At 41.0% G+C, this 20,637-nt stretch overlaps 1 protein-coding gene across 1 annotated transcript; it reads left to right on the top strand.

Annotated features, from left to right (window-relative positions):
- The first annotated feature begins 1,583 nt into the window (after nt 1-1,583).
- LOC308372948 (complement C1q-like protein 4) lies at nt 1,584-4,526 on the top strand. The gene is made up of 3 exons (XM_080848310.1): nt 1,584-1,874; nt 2,532-2,663; nt 2,760-4,526. The coding sequence occupies exons 1-3, from the start codon at nt 1,634-1,636 to the stop codon at nt 3,038-3,040; spliced, it is 654 nt and encodes a 217-aa protein (XP_080704436.1). The 5' UTR covers nt 1,584-1,633; the 3' UTR covers nt 3,041-4,526.
- The last annotated feature ends 16,111 nt before the right edge of the window (nt 4,527-20,637 follow it).

Consider the following 20,637-nt stretch of genomic DNA (forward strand, 5'->3'; position numbering starts at 1 on the left):
TTTTCACTTTTCTAAACTTTACACTTTTTAAGATATTAAATAAAAACGAATCTAAATTTTCCCATTGACTTACATTGGGCCATTATGACATCATAATAGGGTCTTTAAACTGGCTTGCACCTGCTTCACTGACACCTGCGCCAAATCCAAGGAACCTCTTCTCTGTCCCTCTCAATTTAACTGTAACTAGGAACATAAAGACACCTTCCATTCTCTACTTTTTTTTTCTCTCCATCTTTCTCTCTATCCCTCTCAGTCTACTTTCTCTCACACTCAATCTCTCTTCTTCACTCCATTTGTATCTCCTTTTTTCAATATTTTCTTTCACTCTTGTTCACTCTTCTTTCCTTTTTCCACTCTTCTTTCCTTTCTTCTTTCCTTCTTCCACTCTTCTTTCCTTCTTTCACTTTTCTTTCCTTTCTTCACTCTCCTTTCTTCTTTCCTTCTTTCACTCTTCTTTCCTTTCTTCTTTCCTTCTTCAACTATTATTTCCTTCTTTCACTCTTCTTTCCTTTCTTCACTCTTCTTTCTTTTCTTCTTTCCTTTCTTTACTCTTCTTTCTTTTCTTCTTTCCTTTCTTCACTCTTCTTTCTTTTCTTCTTTCCTTCTTTCACTCTTCTTTCCTTCATCCTCTCTTCTCTCCTTTCTTCACTCTTCTGTCCTTTCTTCTTTCCTTTCTTCTTTCCTTCTTCCACTCTTCTTTCCTTTCTTCTTTCCTTCTTTCACTCTTCTTTTTCTTCTTCCTTTCCTAACTTTTGCATTTCATGCACTGGTATTTCCTTCAGGAAATGCATTTTCTAGTTAATATAAATGTCACTGTTCCTGATGAAAGTACAAAAAATAAAGTATGTTGCGTGCGCCATTAAGACGCGGTGGAGACGCTCTTATGAAACGTCCAGGCAAGAATGGCTGGGAAAGGACTCAACTGGGGTGACGTTGAAAGAACTGCCAACAACCGAGCAAAATGGAGGACATTTGTCAATGGCCTAAGAGGAGCAAAGGGCATAAGAAGAAGATTATGTAGATGGAATTATTATTAGTTTGTGGACTTTGCACACGCACCATGTGGGTACAGCTGATCCTGGAGAATTTGTCCAGCAGATCAGAATGGGATTTCTGTCTTTCAGTCACCATAAAAAAAATAAACCTTCAAAGGTAGAAAAATCAGTACAGTTCCTACAAATAAGGATGAAATGTCAAGCGAGGAGCTACTGTGTGTGTGTGTTCATGTGAGTTTGATGTATGCATGTGCATGCATGCAGTGTCTGTGTGTGTGTGAGTATGTGTGTGTGTGCGTGTGTGTGTGTTTGTGTGTGTGTGTTTGTGTGTGTGTGTGTGTTTGTTTGTGTGCGTGAGCATGCTGTAAAGTCACTCGTAAACACAGAAATGACAAGAAAATCTAAACCAGAGAACAACCATGACTGCATTATCAACAAGCTAACATCTGGAAATCTGGATAAACAGTAACATCCTGTTTTTCCCCAAAAGTCCCATCTCATGATAAGAGTCACTCCCTCTCCACTGCCCCCTCTGATATATGGGGTTGACAAAGCACACTATCCCCACAGAGCGCAGAGCTGACACTGGAGAACAGCCTATAGCCAGAGCTGAGTAAAAGCTGTGTGTGTTGAGCATGAACATGAAGACTCCTGGAGCTGTGCTGCTGCTGCTCTGCTCTGGTCTGGTTGTGGTTGCAGCAGAGAGTGGACGCACAAATCTCCAGGATGAAGCTTCAGCTGCAGCCTCCACCCAAGAGAAAAGCCAGCCTGACATCCACAGTGTGCTGAGAGAGATGAGCACAAAAATCGATGCCATGGAGACCAGACTGAGAGCCAGTGAGGATGAAGTAATGAATCTACAGAAAAGGAATGAAGGTAAATAAGATGTTCTATCCTCCCCATACACCTCCCTCAGACTGTAGAGGAGCAAAACGGGGAGGCCAGATACACTAAGACACAAATGGAGGGTAGACTGAGAACCAGTGAGGATCAAATTAACAATATGCAGATAGAGAATGCAGTTAGACAAGTAGTCAATTTTCCTGTTACAAATGTACATAGACACTGATAATTAGTCAGTTACTGTGCATACTGAAACATCTTATCCCATCTTATCCTAAATGCCATTTGATCCTGCACTTAAACTGCTCTATTAAGCCCAGTAACAAACTAACTATGAGATTGAAACTGTGTGTTCATGTCAGTTCATGTAAAAGTTTCTAGTATACATTGACAACTGGTGTGTTATACTCACATTGTGTCAATGGTTATGTAAACTGTTACTTTACCTGATACTTTTAGCACACTTGCTTTTTATATTGGCTGATAAGAGCTCTGAAACCCTGACCTTACCCGATCTAGGCAAGATCAGCTTTTATCTTTGCTATTTTCTATACTCTGCTCGTACAAGTAATTTAACTGGTTTCATACACTTTGAGACCAAACTGGGACCCTGTAAATTAATCTGTGCAGCGGTGTTTAAATGTGCTACTGTTCAAAGCCCGTGAAGAACTTTACCTTTATTCTCCCCAGAGAAAAAAGTGTCTTTTTCAGTCTCACTGGAAACAAATACAAACAAATACACAGGACCCTTCAATACTGGAACAACCCTGGTCTACAAACACATTATTACCAACATTGGCAATGCGTACAACTCCAACACAGGTGAATGTCCATGTCATTTTACCACATCAGATGTGTAAAGCATTTCATCAGTAGTGTGTGTGTGGGTGTGTGACCGGCTGTTCTTTACTCACTCAGGGTTATTCACAGCTCCGGTACAGGGAGTGTATGACTTCAGTGTTTACGTCTATGGGGCTGGCGGCTCTATTGAGTTGGGAGCAGTTCTCCGCAGGAATGAGAAGAACCTTGTGATGGCGTACACCGAAGCAGACACCGGCTCCTTAAATGCATCTAATGGTGTCAGTGTGTTGTTGGAGGTGGGAGATGTGGTGGATGTTTTCCTGCCTGCCAATCATAGGATATTAGATAACGCAAACCATCACAGCACCTTCAGAGGTCACCTGCTGTTCCCCGTCTAACAGACACTGCAGTCAGTCAGCTGACTAATTAGGAAGTGTGTAAACTGTATTACAAAAAAGAGATAAAACACACACACACACACAGAAATGACATTTTCCACGCCTGCTTGCTAGCTGTGTTCACATGACACATTTAATTTCTGTGTCAAACCCCGTTATAAGGCTTTTGACTAGGGATGGGTATCGTTTGGGTTTTTTCCGATACCGGTACATAACCGATACTTTTAAAACGATACCGGTGCCTAAACGGTGCCAGAACCGATACTTTTTTTTTTTTTTTAATTAAAGACATTAGGCTTATTTATTGCCAAGGCAAATAGTTTTCTTCAAATTTAACAACATATTAACTGTTTAAGGTATACTATAAATAAAAATAAATACAAAACACTTGGCTTCAAACCTTTTAACTTCAACTATGAACAATATATTAACTTATAACAACTGTTTACAGTACACTTAAATAAATATAAATAAATACATAACACACTCTGTACACACACTTCACACTTCAGTAATACTTTTGCAGAAATATGAGCATGTTTGCCTTCAGAGTAAAAAAAATATTAATTAGTTTGGATTTATTTAAACCCACTGGTTTCGTGAATGTGTACTGCCCCTTTAAGAGTTTAGCTTCAGAGCCTCTTGAGTTTGTTGTTGCATATGCTGCACGTCGCGTTGTTTGAATCTTTTTGTGCGAAATACAGCCACACTTTTGATCGTTTACCTTTCGACATTGATGGCTAGCTCTGTTTGTGCTTGCTCTGTGCAAGGCTGCCTGCTCTTCGCTGTCAGACTGTTGCAATGTTATTGTAGCGTCCGAGTGCTCTCTTAAGAACTCACATTGAGAAGGAATATCTTGGGATGAGACGGTAGCTCTCTGTTTAATAAAGCGTATCCAACTTCTGCTTAGAACAACCACACTTATCTTGAAACCGAAACCACACGCAAGTCAACCCATTACCATGGCAACTACTCAACACAAATCTCGTTTCCACTAGTCCCATACGGAATGCAGCGTGAGCGACACAGGCGAGAGTCTACATTGGGAGATGGAGCAGTTTTATATGTGCCCCACGAAATCTGTTAGCAACACAAAAAAGTATACAGATCATACTCAGAAAGATCTACGCCACTAACGTTACATCTCGTTAGCTATCGCTAGTTTTGTTAAATTATAAAAATTTAAATTAAAAAAAAAAAAAAAAAAATTTCCCAGGCACCGAAAGGAAGCACCGAAATCTGCGTTGCATTTCGGTCCGGGTAGGTATCGGTTGTATGGAACCGGTGCCGTATTGGTACCGGTTCTCGGTACCCAACCCTACTTTTGACTGCAGGATGTTATCTGTTCAATATTAATCAGATGTGAATTAGTCCTCAGAACAGCTGAGAGGAATGTATACTTTTAGCATGAGGCATATTTCATAACTCATCACATACTAACGCATGCTGCACCATTTTGCATTAAATGTACATGTAATGACAAATACATTTTTTTTTAGAACAACTGTCATGTCTCTCAAGGGTAAAGTGTGGAGGGTCTCTAGGGTAGGCAAGAAAAGGCTGCATAGAGACAAATATTCAGTGGCTTGTAATGGATTCACCCACCGCCAGGGGGTTTAGAGTAGGCAAAATGGAAGAAGGATAAAAAGAAACAAAAAGACTGATTGAATAAATTAAACAAAAAAGATACGGCTGCCTTACAACTAAAACCCTTTTATCAGGCAGCTGAACCCACCCCTACTTGGCACATCCCCATACAGGCCCACAACACAGGGGGATCTTATGTCAGCAGGAAATATAAACTAAACAAACTTTAAATGGTACCAGTTGTATTGCTAATACAGGGCTAGACCAACAATGTCAATACACAGTCACATATCAAATTCTTCATTGTAAAAACAGATTAGTAAATTCATTTCACGAGGGCGCAACCATGATCCTCTCGAACTTGCCCAAAAAGATGTCCTGGAACTAGAGCGCACTGGATAGATGCAATGGCGATAAGAACTCTTTCAACAGTTTTTGCTAAACAAACACGTTATGGACACTAACAGCATTTTCATTACAAATGCTGCATACAAATACAACTTTGTCAGACCAGCAGGGGCGGACTGGCCATCGGGAATACCGGGGAAATCCCCGGTGGGCCGATGGCCCAAAACACCAGCCCATTATCATCATCAACCGGCCCACCGCCATCAGGCCCACTCGCAGCGCATATCAGTACAATATATTATTTAACTTCTGTAGACAACGTTAATCTAGTTTTCTCTAAAAACTGCAAATGAGGAGTAGCACTGACTGAATTTTATACTCCTACTTGTAATCTGTCTTCACACCTATGGTGACCTATTTTTTTTTTTTTTTTTTTTTTTTTACGTTACTTCTTAAATGTGTTTTACGGACTTCGGAAGTTCAACGTAAGAACATATCTCTACGTTATTAATGAACACCTGAAAATTGGTTCTTACACAGCCGAAGTGTTCTCAGCTGTGCCGATTGAGGTAGAGGATTCTGGGATACTTACATTTGGATTTGCATACATACACGCAACACGCAGTGACGTGCGGTGAAGTCAGTACGAGGGTAGGCACTGAGTTATGAAAGCCAGATTACTTTATTTATTGTTTAGGCTAATAGGCTACGTCACAACAGTAGGTACAAGTGCGGCACACAGGCACGGTCGATCGATGTATAAAAAAAAAATCCAATCACGATAACATATCGTACTCTCAGTCTCGCACAGACACACCCGCACAGCGGCCAATTATGTATGTCAGTCAGCAGCAATGAGACCACACACTGCTCAATTGAATATGAAAGCAAATGGCTTGCAGTCGGCATTAATTCAACCCCACACTTATCATTTCAAAATTAAGCTCAAAATAGTTTCTAACTCACCTGACTAGCACAGCCACAATGCCAATCTTTTTTGTCATACCAGTCCGTTTGAAACGACAATTTTTGGTCCCTTTTTCTGCAGAATTTCATTTAGTGTTGGAATAGGCCTCCCTCTTGCTAGTTACTACTTTTTTCTATTAAAGTCGAGTTTGGAGAAATGTCTAAGTTCCACAATATCGGTAGATACCGCTGTTGTCATTTTTACTTTGATTTTCGCGGGGATTACGCTTAGCTGGTGTAATGACGTCAGCTGCGCAAATGTCCAGTAATATCTCAATTTTAATTGGTCCATGTTTGATACGTAACGTAGATGATTACTGGCATAACATATTTACGTGCAAAGGCACAGTAGAGTTGTGCCTTTCGACGTACATATTAAAGAATACAGAATCTAAGTGCGCATGCGCGACATGAGTTTTTCGCTGCCGTTCAAAATGAATGGACAGTAAAGGCACTGCTTATTCTACCGTTTTTTTTGTATTTGTTTATGCGTAACTGATACAATTGTCATCGTAACGTCTAAACAATTGGAATAACGTATGTATTGCATATATAAATCACAAGAATACTCGGTACAAATACAAATACAAGTTTATTAAATAAAATTATTTAATAAACATTTTTACGTTTGAATTTTGTCAGGGTAGGCAGTGCCTACCTTGCCTACCCTGACTGCACGTCACTGGCAACACGATCAGCCAGGGCATGCAACCGTATTAACGTGTGCAGTCAGCCCTACTAGCCCTTAACACGGATGAGGCACAGCTTGCTGCTGCCTCTGTCAATCTCTTCCGTCAGTCTGATTTAGTTTTAGGTGTTATTAAATGTCAATTACTCTAGCCTACATTTTATTTGGAAAACCACTGACTGGTGACAGTGATAAGGTAAGATGTGGCGTTGACCTTGCCAAATGTTAGCTTGCTATTCACAGATGAGGTAACGTTCCCTACAGCAAGCCTAGCTAACGGTATGTCTTAAATTGAGACCGTTATGATCTGGTAAAATAAGCAAGCTGTTGTCAACATCGAGATTATCTATTTTAACATGTTAGCCGTAGTCACTTGCTTACAATCGATGAGCAAGCTATCCATGGTGGTAGTTGTAAATAGGGCAATCTTATCATTTCTAATACTGTAACTTGTGTCAAATAAGTTAACCAGCTAGTCTGTTATGCTAAAATCTCTGTGTTACACCAACACTTACATTATAAACAATGTTAATATGTTATCTAGATTGTTAATATGTTATCTAAAGGTGTTGAATTGGCCAAGTAAAGCTTGCGTTTCACAACACTTAGCCTACATTATAAACAATGTTAATATGTTATCTAGATAGATGATTCTGGAATAAAACATGGATAAATGGATACAAAATAAATGAAGGGACATTTATAATAGACAAAAAATTGCGATTAAATATTGTCATAGTTTGACAGCACTAATTTCAAGTATATTTATCTAATACGCTTTGAGTGTACTAACCAATAGGCTTTGTATACGTATAACCATCTGATCTGATAGCCATCTGATCTGATCTGATACTATTCATCTTGCAAACTATACCTACCTTGGAGTGTTACAATAGCCAGTATCATTTTATTCCATGTGTCCATCCAGGCAAATTGGTGGATCCAAATGTTATTAAAAAACAAGCATATATGATGTAATTTCTTTGTAATCAACCAAAATAATGTTAAGTGTATGGGTATTTTTCCCAGTAGGCCACTGACCGATACGTGCGATCCATTGAGTGGGCAATGCGCTGTGTACTTAGTGGGCCGCGCACCGTGTATTGAGTGGGCCGGTCTGACAGTAACTCCCGGGCCACTTTTCCCCCCCAGTCCGCCCCTGCAGACCAGCAATTGTGGAATAAAACAAAGATTTCGGACAAAGGCAAATTTAATGAACGTGAGTGAAATGTTTGACTTCTACATATGCCAGCCAAGTTAAACCACTTCAGATTGTGACATGGTGTTTTACAATAATTAATATAAATGTCACTGTTCCTGATGAAAGTACAAAAAATAAAGTATGTTGCGTGCACCATTAAGACGCGGTGAAGACGCTCTTATGAAACGTCCAGGCAAGAATGGCTGGGAAAGGACTCAACTGGGGCGACGTTGAAAGAACTGCCAACAACCGAGCAAAATGGAGGACATTTGTCAATGGCCTAAGAGGAGCAAAAGGCATAAGAAGAAGATTATGTAGATGGATTAATTATTAGTTTGTGGACTTTGCACACACACCATGTGGGTACAGCTGATCCTGGAGAATTTGTCCAGCAGATCAGAATGGGATTTCTGTCTTTCAGTGACCATAAAAAAAAAAACCTTCAAAGGTAAAAAAAATCAGTACAGTTCCTACAAATAAGGATGAAATGTCAAGCGTGGACCTACTGTGTGTGTGTTCATGTGAGTTTGATGTATGCATGTGCATGCATGCAGTGTCTGTGTGTGTGAGAGTATGTGTGTGTGTGTGTGTTTGTGTGTGTGTGTGTGTGTGTGTGTGTGTGTGTGTGTGTGTATGTGTGTGTGTGTGTGTTTGTGTGTGTGTGTGTGTGATGTGTTTGTTTGTTTGTGTTTGTGTGCATGAGCATGCTGTTAAGTCACTCGTAAACACAGAAATGACAAGAAAATCTGAACCAGAGAGCAACCATGACTGCATTATCAACAAGCTAACATGTGGAAATCTGGATAAACAGTAACATCCTGTTTTTCCCCAAAAGTCCCATCTCATGATAAGAGTCCCTCCCTCTCCACTGCCTCCTCTGATATATGGGGTTGACAAAGCACACTATCCCCACAGAGCGCAGAGCTGACACTGGAGAACAGCCTATAGCCAGAGCTGAGTGAAAACTGTGTGTGTTGAGCATGAACATGAAGACTCCTGGAGCTGTGCTGCTGCTGCTCTGGTCTGGTCTGGTTGTGGTTGCAGCAGAGAGTGGACGCACAAATCTCCAGGATGAAGCTTCAGCTGCAGCCCCAACCGAAGAGAAAAGCCAGCCTGACATCCACAGTGTGCTGAGAGAGATGAGCACACTGATGGCAGAGCAGAGAGTGGAGCTCAGACACACTAAGACACAAATCGAGGCCATGGAGACCAGACTGAGAGCCAGTGAGGATGAAATGATGAATCTACAGAAAAGGAATGAAGGTATATAATTGTATCCTCCCCATACACCTCCCTCAGACAGTAGAGGAGCAAAACGGGGAGGCCAGACTAAAACACAAATGGAGGGCAGACTGAGAGACAGTGAGGATCAAATGAACAATATGCAGACAGAGAATGCAGTTAGACAATTATATATGTGTGTGTTTGAAAATAATAGGTAAACAATTAGGTAGTCAATTTGCTGTTACACATTTGTATTGACACTGATCTCTGACACTGACACTTGACTTGGTTACTGTGCATGCTAAAACACCTGCTCTTCCTACATCTCATTTGATTCTGCACTTCCGTCACTTAAATCTACTCTATTAAGCCCAGACTAACTATAAGGCTGAGGCTTTGGGTGTATGTCAGTTCAGGTAAAAGTTTCTAGTATACATTGGCAATTGGTGGGTTACACTCACATTGCGTCAATGGTTATGTAAACTGTTAGTTTTAGCAGACTTGCCTTTGACACTGGGTGGTGAGAGAGAGCTTTTAAACCCTGACCTTACCTTAACTTTGCAAAATCAATTTAACTGGTTTCATACACATTGATACTAAACTGGGACCATGTAAATACATCTTTGCATTTGCGTTTTAAATGTGTTGCTATCCATAGCTCATGGAGAACTTTACCTTTTTTGTCCCCAGAAAGAAAAGTGTCTTTTTCAGTCTCACTGGAAACAACAGATAGCAGATACACAGGACCCTACAATACTGGAACAACCCTGGTCTACAAACACATTATTACCAACATTGGCAATGCGTACAACTCCAACACAGGTGAATGTCCATGTCATTTTACCATATCAGATGTGTAAAGCTTTTCATCAGTAGTGTGTGTGTGTGTGTGTGTGTGTGACCTGCTGTTCTTCTCTCACTCAGGGATCTTCACAGCTCCAGTGAAGGGAGTGTATGCCTTCAGTTTTTACGTCATTGGTTACGGCAACTCTGTTCATTTGGGATCATTTATCCGCAGGAACAGGCAGAGTCTTGTAATGGCGTACACCTACCTTGACAGTGGAGTCATAAACGCATCTAATGGTGTCAGTGTGTTGTTGGAGGTGGGAGATGTGGTGGATGTTTTCCTGCCTGCCAATCATAGGATATATGATAACGCACACCATCACAGCACCTTCAGAGGCCACCTGCTGTTCCCCGTCTAACAGACACTGCAGTCAGTCAGCTGACTAATTAGGAAGTGTGTAAACTGTATTACAAAAAAGAGATAAAACACACACATACACACACACAAACTCAATTAGAATTTAGATTATGAACGCCTGCTTGCTAGCTGTATTGGGTGCTTAGGTTTCATTGTGTTTTTTCAGATGACATTCTGTCAAACTACACTCTATGGTGATTTGATTGCATGATGTTTTCTGTCTGTTTAATATTGATCAGCTGAGTAATAGTCCTCAACAGAACAGTGTAGCGGGATGTAAACATTTCACATGCAGCATATGTCATAACTCATCATATATTGCATCACATGTTGTAGGCTACCTGTCTGTATACAAATTAAAGTAAAGATTCAAACATTAAACAACTGTTGGCACAGATTAACTTTATACTATTTGTAACATTGCTTACTGGTAATACATACAATATTTTCAAATCTAAAATAAAGTCTTGTTGTATCTGCTATGTATGTACCTCATTCTGAACCTTACAGTAATACTTTTATATAGGCCCACATCCATTAGAGAACAATACACACAGAATAGAGACAAGCTCTGGGGAGGGGGTGGCCTATAACCCATATGAATGCACACTGACTGTCTCTCTCACACACACACACACACACAGACACACAGACACACACACACACACACACACACACACACACACACACACACACACACACACACACACACACACGAGATGTAAGGCCAATAATCTTCTAGCTGCCTACAGAACAATGCAATGTTTTAGGTTTATTTAAAACAAGGCAAGTGTGCTTTCATCCTCCCAGCCTGAGTGTTTAGTGCTGACACTGATGCTCTTCCCCAGCCTGACAGAAGGGAGGTGTGCCCTCAACACTTCTCTTCACTAGGTGGTTGACACACTATTGTGCCCTGAGGACGACTTCTGGATGGCTGAACAGAGCAACAACGGGAGAGTACTAGGCCAACAACCACACCGTCACCACCCTCTCCCTCACCAGGCAGCCCCAGTCTATTATTTGGAAAGTGACTGAGGCAGGTGTGTTGATTCAGGAGGGGGCATGGCAGGAGCAGGTCTCAGCACTGGCGTGACAACATCATTAAGTGATGAAGTGTTATGATCCATTTAGTGGTTGGTGTGCAGCACCCAGAGTCACACCCCTTGGCACCTGGCACGTGTTTGACCTTGACTGAAGTTTTTACTACTGCAGAGGAGGAAACAAACTCATTGGTAATCAATCTGAGGAACCGCTCAGCTGTACAGAGATAGACTAACTGTAAAGAGGGACATAAACATAGAGAGGAGATTCAGTATCAGTATATCAACAATTCTGCCCTGGGCCCCGATACTGGGACAGGAACATGACCTCAGTTACTCAGTGATCAAACTATAATCATTAAGTCATAAAACTGCTAAATCGATAGTTAGCTAAAATACAGCCCAGTGCCTGGACCCTGAAGCAGGATTTGCTTGCTGTAAGGAGGAGGACTGGGGACTGGTTACACACACATTAGCTACTGTAGGAGAGTACTGGAGATTAGCTACACACACTACTTAACACAAGACTAGCGGCATATCAATGAGCACCCTTAACTACAGCTCCTCCTCTTCCTCAGGATGATGAAGGTGTTTGTCTGGCAGTGAGATATGATTCATGCTGACAAAACATCAATAACACACCAATAAAACACAACACCAATAACACACAACCCTGAGCCTGGACTTTGAGCTGCTTTTTAGAAAACACACTAACACAAGACACAAGACAACTGAATTGGGGACCTCATGAAAAGACAGCTGTCATCAAATCGAATGCAGTACGCTGGCCAGTGGGCCCATGTAGAAGGCTGAAGGAGGGGACTGAGGTCATCTGAAATAAGTGTGTGATTTGTTTGTAGTGATTTATCTACTGTGATTAGAATTCAGTGTCACTAATAGGAGCATAATGCCACCACCTCTGACTGACTTGGCTGTTCCTGTAGAGTGAGACCTTGAGCAACCACACAAGCACACTGGACTACCAGATCAGGACATCTTCTTAAAACACAGAATATTAGGCACATAACAAGCACAGTTGACAAACTGTGTCATCCCAGTCTCTGGATATGCAGGTAAATATGGAATTTTATGACACATCCACACATTGTAGTCTGAGATCAGTGGAAGTCAGCAGTGGGGCCATCGCCAGAGTGGCACATCAATGAGCACCATAAACTGCAGCTCCTTATGATGTTTGTCTGGCAGTGAGATATGATTCATGCTGACATCACCCTATAATGACCGATAAGAAAACCCTGCCCTTAGACTACTTGAAAAAAAGAAAAGAAAAGATAAACATGAACTACACCTCACATGTCCCTCGTTTACGATTCTGTTTGTTTGATTAATATGTGCAAGTTCCAATGACATCACTTGGTAACATGCAACCAGGCTATATATTTGAGAGCAAGAACACTCACTGCACATTGAGACGAGAAGAGAAGAAGAATCGTCTAGTTTCAGCATGAAGCCTTCTGGAGCTCTACTGGTGCTGCTGTGCTGCTGTTTGGCTGAGACGCAGCTCAGAGGAGAGACCATCAGTGAAAATGACATCACTCACCAGGGCCACTATGGTGAAGCAGAGACCAGAGAGAATGAGGTTATGGGTGCAGCACAGAGAACTGAAACTGCTGCCACAGCCTCCACCCAACAAACCTGCCAGCCTGACATCCACACTGTGCTGAGAGAGATGACCACACTGATAGCGGAGCAGAGAGTGGAGCTCAGACACACTAAGACACAAATGGAGGCCTTGGAGACCAGAATGACTGAGAGGCTCGCTGCAAGTGAGAATAAAGCAGCGACCATGGAGAGCAGTCTGAGAGCCAGTGAGAGGATAGTGGAGGAGCAGAGAGCTGTTATTAAGGAGCTGAAGGAGAAACAGGAGGAGCAAGCAGCAGCTGTGAGAGCTATAGGAGGCAGTGTGAACCTAACAGGGATTCAGGTGCAGGAGCTGAGGAGGGAGAGAGAGGAGAGGAGGGTGTCTTTCTCGGCCTCACTGGTAGCATCTGGACATGGAAACACAGGACCCTTTAACACAGCATTTCCCCTGGTCTACAAACACATCTTCACCAACATTGGAAACGCCTACAACCCAAATACAGGTATTATAGCATCAGCCTGTTTTCTGTGGCTGTTATCTCTGTGTTGCCTTCTTGTGGATAGATGATGAATCACAGCACTTTTTATTTTGTATTCTTCACACAAACAGAGGTAATCAAAATGTACACAAACTAAAGGCACAATACAATAATTATAGATTGAATAAAATCAAGTGAAAATGATAGACTAGTACTCCATTCGGAAATTCTCGATTCTGATTGGTCGACCCAATCAGGATATTTGGATGTCCAACATTACAACAAAACTGAACTCTAAATTGTACCTTTGGCTCTGTTTCAGTAATAGGAATTGAGTTACTATGACTCTGTTACAGTAATAGGAATGGAGTTAATTTGCATGTGAAGATCAAGTAGAAAGGAGACGCTGTTAAACTATGGTATGCTACTCAAGGAATAGGAAGCTTTGATTTTGTGTCATTTTACCTCTCCCTCTCTCTCTCTCAATCCATCCAGGTGTTTTCACAGCTCCAGTCAAAGGGGTTTACCACTTTTATTTTGCCCTACATGGCCATGGTCATGCCTCCATCCCTAATGTCATCTCTCTGCATAAAAATGGTGAGCTTGTCGTCACTGCATGGTGTCATCAGCCCAGCTACAGTGTCAACCCCTCCAATGGAGCTTCTCTGCTGCTGGAGGTGGGAGATGTGGTGAACCTGCTACTGAAGGACAGCGCACGTGTGTGGGATAATCTGAGCTATCCTCACACCACTTTCTCTGGACACCTGCTCTTCACAGTGTAACAGAACCAGTGATTGGTGCAGAACCCGGTACATAAACCCAAAGACAATCCACACTGAACTACATCCATAAACTAGTGACTAAGATTACCTTAGGAGAGAAATAAATCATTGATTATATTGATCACTTCTTAAATTAATAGATTTAGTTGTTGTTGCTGTTTTATTTTGCTTTAGTGGGCATTTTCTCCATTTAACTCTTGTTCTGGAGGTCCTGTGATTGTCCCTGTCTGTTGTTTCCTTATTTGTTGTATCTGCTTTGTAAATATCTAATTAGAGCTTGTTGTGTATTGATATTGTCACTACAGCTCCCATGATCCTTCAGGTCATGGGGGAACTATAAAGGGGCTGTCCTCCCCACGTTCACTCTCTTGTACTTTTGACTCTTTTGATGGACTCTGCCTTCACTCCACTCTGCCCTCCTGCTGAACCAGGGCTACCTTAAAGCAGCACAACGGATCAATAGCTATTCGCTAAAGGTATGCTAGCAGCTAAAACTAACGAAATCTCTTGAAATGTGCTGACTTTGACATTATGACAAACTAGTTACTCAACGACTGTCCTTACACAGTCAAACGTCAAGCAAGTGCAACACAAGACTAAGCAAGACGGCAAATAAGCTACTTACTAGATCGGCAGAAAGGAAACAAGTCAGGTCGGCGGGCTGCGGCAGGCAAAACTACAGAACGCAGTTATATGCCTATAGACCCTCCTATTTTAAGGATAAACTGCTTATCCTAACCCTAATCCTGAAGCATAATTGTTGCACAATGCACCTTTAATAGATACCAGTTTACATTAATAGCATCTACAACACCTCTAACTTGTTTAAATGCGTGCCCCCACCCGGACACAACAGTGCAACTCAAATCAATTGATCATTGTTTTCATAAATGCTGTAATACACAGGTGTGTGGCTGAGGCATTCGGGAGAATATGGTATTTTCCGTCTATAAACCGCACTGCATATAAAACCGCATCACAATATTTCATGTAGTATTATAAAATAAACCTGTGTTTTGACCGTGACGGTATATTAACCACATTATTCATCGTTACATCATCTTGTCACATAAAACTAAACGCCATGTAGTTGTGGTGTGAGAGATACTAGACATTATACAGCATACAAGTTGTATGGGAGGGGCATTTTAAGCAAACATGCTATACCCTCTCCTCGCATGTACACACACAAATACTCCCACTCACAGTGATAATCATGCATTTACTAAGCGTTTATTTAGTGTTTTAGCGTTGTGTGGTAATAGACTGTGGTCAAAATTACTTACAGACAACTGGAGTGGTACTGCAGATTTATTAACGATATCGGGAGCATTGTTACAAGCAATCCATGTTCATGAAATGTCCCACAACAATGCCCATCAGTCTCTGGGCAAACTGAGCTCTTATACCTAAAACCCCTCCCTCTTACTCTTACACTGTGGCCACCTTGTCCTCCACTATAGATAAGAATATTGACAAAGGATCCCCTTACCCTAAGCCTTGAGTAACTAGCTTAGCTCATCAAAACTTACCCAACAGGTCAGGCAGAATACATGGCCACACTAAGTTACCAATTCAATTTATGTTATACTATGGAATCCTATACTAACCTACTTAATTAAATGTGAAACATATATTTTTTTATCCCACATTCCCCCCTTGTGGTACTATAGTACCACACCTAGAGAAACTATATGTATCATCATTACATTTGATTACTAGCCTTAAACACACATAATAGCAAAACATGGTTACAAATGACTTCCTCCAAGTTATCTAATTATTGAAATGTAACTCCATATTATACATAGAAAATAAAAGAAATAACAATTAGCCTACTAATGGAAAATAAAATAACAACATGAAATTCCAATTGCCTATCTATCATTTAAACCAGGTTTTTTCAAAATAGGGTCAGACTCATTGTACACTTCTGTTACTACCATATTTCCTCTCTCATTATTTGGGACTTCTTCGAATGAAAAAACATCTTCATACATTTCAGTTGGCATGGGACTACCTTGAAACATATAATCACTTCTGTTAGGTTTCCAAAATACATTGATCATACCAAATGTTTCACCACATAGAGTAAGGCAAAGATGCATCCACGAATCACTAACTACCTTCTATCAGACAAGTCTAGTCTCAGGTAACAATGTGACCCCCTCTCTTATCAGGTCGTAAACATTCCTAAAGTTAAAGGGTTTCACAGACTCTAGTTTAATCTTGTTTTGGCATGGAAGGCTAAAACACAGACTTTATTCGTTCCACACATCAACAAAACCCAAACCAACATCTTGTGTTTTCTCAGTTATTCAAAAACTCAAAAATAAATCCTAATCTAGTCTTCGACAGCAGAGCTGACTTGGGTCGTTTTAGACCCTCCTCAGGTAACTGTCCAAATAAAATGAAAACAAAAACAACAAACTTGTAACGGTTTTCTAGCTAAACTGAGAAAAATACTTTGATGTGGTGCTAGTGATACTTATGAATCTATCCTGACGTCTGTATTCTTTAGCCTCCTGAAGATTGTTTACCAATCCTTTCTTATTGCCAATCCAATTCAGTTGATGTATTGTTCCAGATTTTTCACCACTCTGCAGTGTGACAGATGTACCCAAGTGTCTCTTTCAGCCCTCCTCACAGTCGTAGATGTAACAGTACTTCAAACGGTCCTCGCCACCGCTCTTGATCCCAATTCGTCCTTCCTTAAATCTTTGATCAGAACCCAGGCTCCTGGCTCAACTGGGTATTTCCTTTGGAAACTTTGTGGAAGGACCGACGCCACCTATTGAGAAACAAAAGACAGAGCAGCAATCAGTCCTCGCATGTAACTAGTCATTGTTTATTTACATCCTCTAAGTTAGGTGGATTAGTAAACCCTGGAGCCGTCAGAGGACGTCCAGTCAAAATTTCAAAAGGACTAAGCCCTGTTGATCTTAAATGAACGGCCTCTGAGGTAGAGAAGAGCTAAAGGAAGTGCAGTCACCCAATCCATCCCCATTGACACTATAATTTTACTTTCAACATTGAATTATTTCTTTCCACAGCATCTGCACTTTGTGGATGTTATGCACAATGGGTTCTGAAGTCCATTTGCAATTTCTCAGACAGCATTTTAATACTTTTGTTGACAAAATGTGCTCCATTATCTGAGGTTAGTTTCTTGGAACTCCCCATCTAGGCACAACATCTCTCCTTAAAGCCTTTAGCCACTGATATGGCATTTGCATGCTTGACTGGATAACATTCAGGCCATTTTGAAAATATATCCACTATGACCAAACAATATTCATATCCTCTGCATTTGTTCAATTAAATGAAATCCATCATAATTCTGTTCAAATGGATTTTTCAGGTGATGGATGATGCCCTTCCTTATACTCTCATTGTAACAATACATGGCTGCTACTGTAGTGAATCCTGGTGCAAAATACATTTTGTATAGCATTATACATACTGTAATCCCATACCTCCCATAAATAGGGTGACCATAACCCAATATTCAAATGTTTCTCTTATACCCCCCTTTGCACACTGAAAATCAAAGTGTGCAACAAAGCAACAGGGCTAATAACATGTATGAAGTTACCATGTGGCCATCATAGCACCTTCATATTTTATCATGCCCGCAGTTTATCCCCTTTTTTTTTTCAATGGTCTTATCCAATAAACTAGTTTCATTACAGATTTGCCTTTTGCCAAATTCCATGCTCACACCAAGGTTATCATTTCAGCTGCTTGAGCAGAAAAACTTCCTGTGAGGGGTGAGTTCATCATTTCAAAAGGATTCCCTACAGAGCACCTGTTCCCCCCCTTTCCCGGACTCCAGTTTCATAGATGATCCATTAACAAACAAGATTAAATCAGGGTTAGAGACAGGTGTTTCAGAAATGTCAGGTAAATCACCCTTCTCTGCTATCGGCAGCAGAGAAGCTAGATTAAGTGTGGTGCAACTGGTAAGGGTCAAAGGGAAAGGGTTAATAACACATGCTGATAAGTTAAGAGACGCGCCGGTGTAAGATGTGCAGTTTGGTCTTGTAAAAGCAATGAATGTACTTTATGTGGGACATTCACAGTGAGTGAATGCAACAATACTATGTCTGCACTACCTAACACTGCACTGGCAGCCGCTGCAACTGCTTTTAACCAAGAAATCATTCTTCTAGCAAATTCTTCTAATTGTTTAAATAAGTATACCACATGTCTATGCTGCCCCCCATATTGTTGACATAACACCCCCTGCATTTAACCTAATTTCTCACACACAAACAAATGAAATGGCAGGTCATAATTAGGCAACCCCATTGTTGGAGCTGATACTAACGCCTATCTTAATTCAACACAATTTTTATCAGAGTTGTCAGTCCAAGTCAATTAGTCAGTCAAGGTTTTACAATTATTTTCACATGCTTGGAGAGGCTGTGCCCTCTCTGTCTAAGTTAATATACAAGCACATAATGTCTCAGAGTTGCTCTTTCCTCAGCAGACAAAGTTAAAGTCTCTTGCTGTTGTAAATAGGAAGGTTCAGGCTTTACAAAGATATGTCTTTGTACAATTAAGGAGCTCCATTTTTGAAAAAATATGCCTCCAGAGAGGATGAATAAAACAAATCAGGGGTTTGTGAATGGACACCCAATTATCAGCATGTACACATGCTTTAACCAAAAGTCCACAATCACAACATTCCCCCTTTTTTGTCTAAAGGCACATGGGGAGAAAAAGTTGAGTTTGCAAACAAAATATTTCAGACCAGGTTTAGGTCCTACTACAGCTGCAGCGTAGCTTTTTTTTCGTAATAATAATGCAAGCTATGTCAATATTCTTTAACGATATGATTGACTTGGTACCATTTCTCCGGATTTGTGATATCTGAGAAAGAATTTGTCACACACTGCAACCACTCTGGAAGTTCCTTATCTCTCTGGACCAAGACTGGTGACTTTAAAACTCCACTTCAAGTTGGGCAAGTTATCTGATAATACAAACAAAAGGGACCCCTCTAAACCAACCCCATTATGTGTGAGTGAAATAGTAAGCTGTAGTTTACACATTAAGTCTCGGCCCAGTCAATTTTCAGGGCAAACACTGCTGAGGATTAATGGATGTTGTAATGCATTGTTCCTATTGCACTAATATTGGAGTAGAAACTGACTTTGCTATCCACTGACCTGATGCTTCCATAACATTCACTATTCTGGTACTTTTCATACACTTTCCACTATCCTTCTTTCCTAACATACTAATATCTGTCCCTGTATCAATCAAAAAAGAAAAAATATGTACATTCAAAGAGAGAGAGAGTTTAGGCTGGGCTGCAGCATTCAGACAATTCAATCAGTAAATCAGAAGTGTCAACAAAAGGTCCCAGTGCCCCAAGGGCTGACTGTTGTCCTCTTCTCACTCCCTGTCCTTCCCTTCCCCCCTTGCCTCCTCCTTTTTTCCCACTTGCTTGAAAGTGCTTGAAATTCATCTTGCTTCTTTTGGTCACTCTTCTCACAATTTTCAGCATATTATAACATTTCATTGGGAGGTGCAGTACTCCACATAACAAGATAAGTCTTAACACAGTCCATGAGCTCTTTTTTTCCTCCTAGGATGAAATATTGTCTTCTCAATGCTTCCTCCTGTGCTGCATTTGTGATCTCCCCTCCATGTCTATTCACTGCCTGTGCCACTCTTCCCAATAATTCTCTAGCTGTTGGTTTTTAACCTTGAGATGGCCATTTTAGTCCAATCTTCAGTGGCTGTTTAACAAGTTCACAGTTTAGTAAACAAATCAGCCAAAGCTTGTTGTTATCCACTCCTGCCCCCCTTTTCTTCCTTCCCAGTCGCCTGCTGTGAGACTGTGTTGGTCTGGGGACAGTGGCCTGTGCAACAGCAGCTGGTTGTGTAAGCTATGGGGGTGGCTGTGGCACAGATAGCTGGAGGAACTGAGTCTGAAATAATTTCGGGAATACCTGAGGCTGAAATGACTGAGGCAAAGGTGGATGGGGGTAAAAGTGGGTATATCAAGGCCCACATATCGTCATAGTTGGGAGGTCTGGGCTGAACAGGGAGTGTGGCTGTTGGTTCTGGTTCATTCTTCCGCACATACATTTCTGCTGTGTTGTTTGTAGTCCTCTGGGCAGCCATTTCCCCTCTCTCTTCTGTACAAACCTTCCTTCCCCTCTGCTCTCTAGCTTTCCTCTTTTCTATCCATTGCTTCCTTCTCCCATTTCCCATACACTTCCACTTTCCATCATAGCCCTACCTTCAGTTTACTTTCCTACACTTACTTTTCATTCTTTCCCTCTAAAGGAAATTTCCCTTCCTTAGTAAGTTCTCATCTACACATTCAGGTCCATATTTTTTTATCCTGGTCTCTCTACTCCTCTAGGTGTGTTAATAATTTTGCTCTTATTAGTCCCCATTTTTGCAGTGTCCCAGTGATATTTTTTTTCCCCCAATTACCTCACGCCTAAATCAGAGTA

This window comes from Sprattus sprattus (assembly GCF_963457725.1).
Source record: "Sprattus sprattus genome assembly, chromosome: 12".
NCBI lineage: Eukaryota > Metazoa > Chordata > Actinopteri > Clupeiformes > Clupeidae > Sprattus > Sprattus sprattus.

Excerpts from the sequence above, each read along its gene's own strand:
- LOC308372948 (XM_080848310.1), top strand. The coding sequence starts at position 1,634 with ATGAACATGAAGACTCCTGGAGCTGTGCTGCTGCTGCTCTGCTCTGGT. Across the intron at positions 1,875-2,531 it reads TCTACAGAAAAGGAATGAAG|AGAAAAAAGTGTCTTTTTCA; the intron begins GTAAATAAGATG and ends TATTCTCCCCAG. Across the intron at positions 2,664-2,759 it reads TGCGTACAACTCCAACACAG|GGTTATTCACAGCTCCGGTA; the intron begins GTGAATGTCCAT and ends TTACTCACTCAG.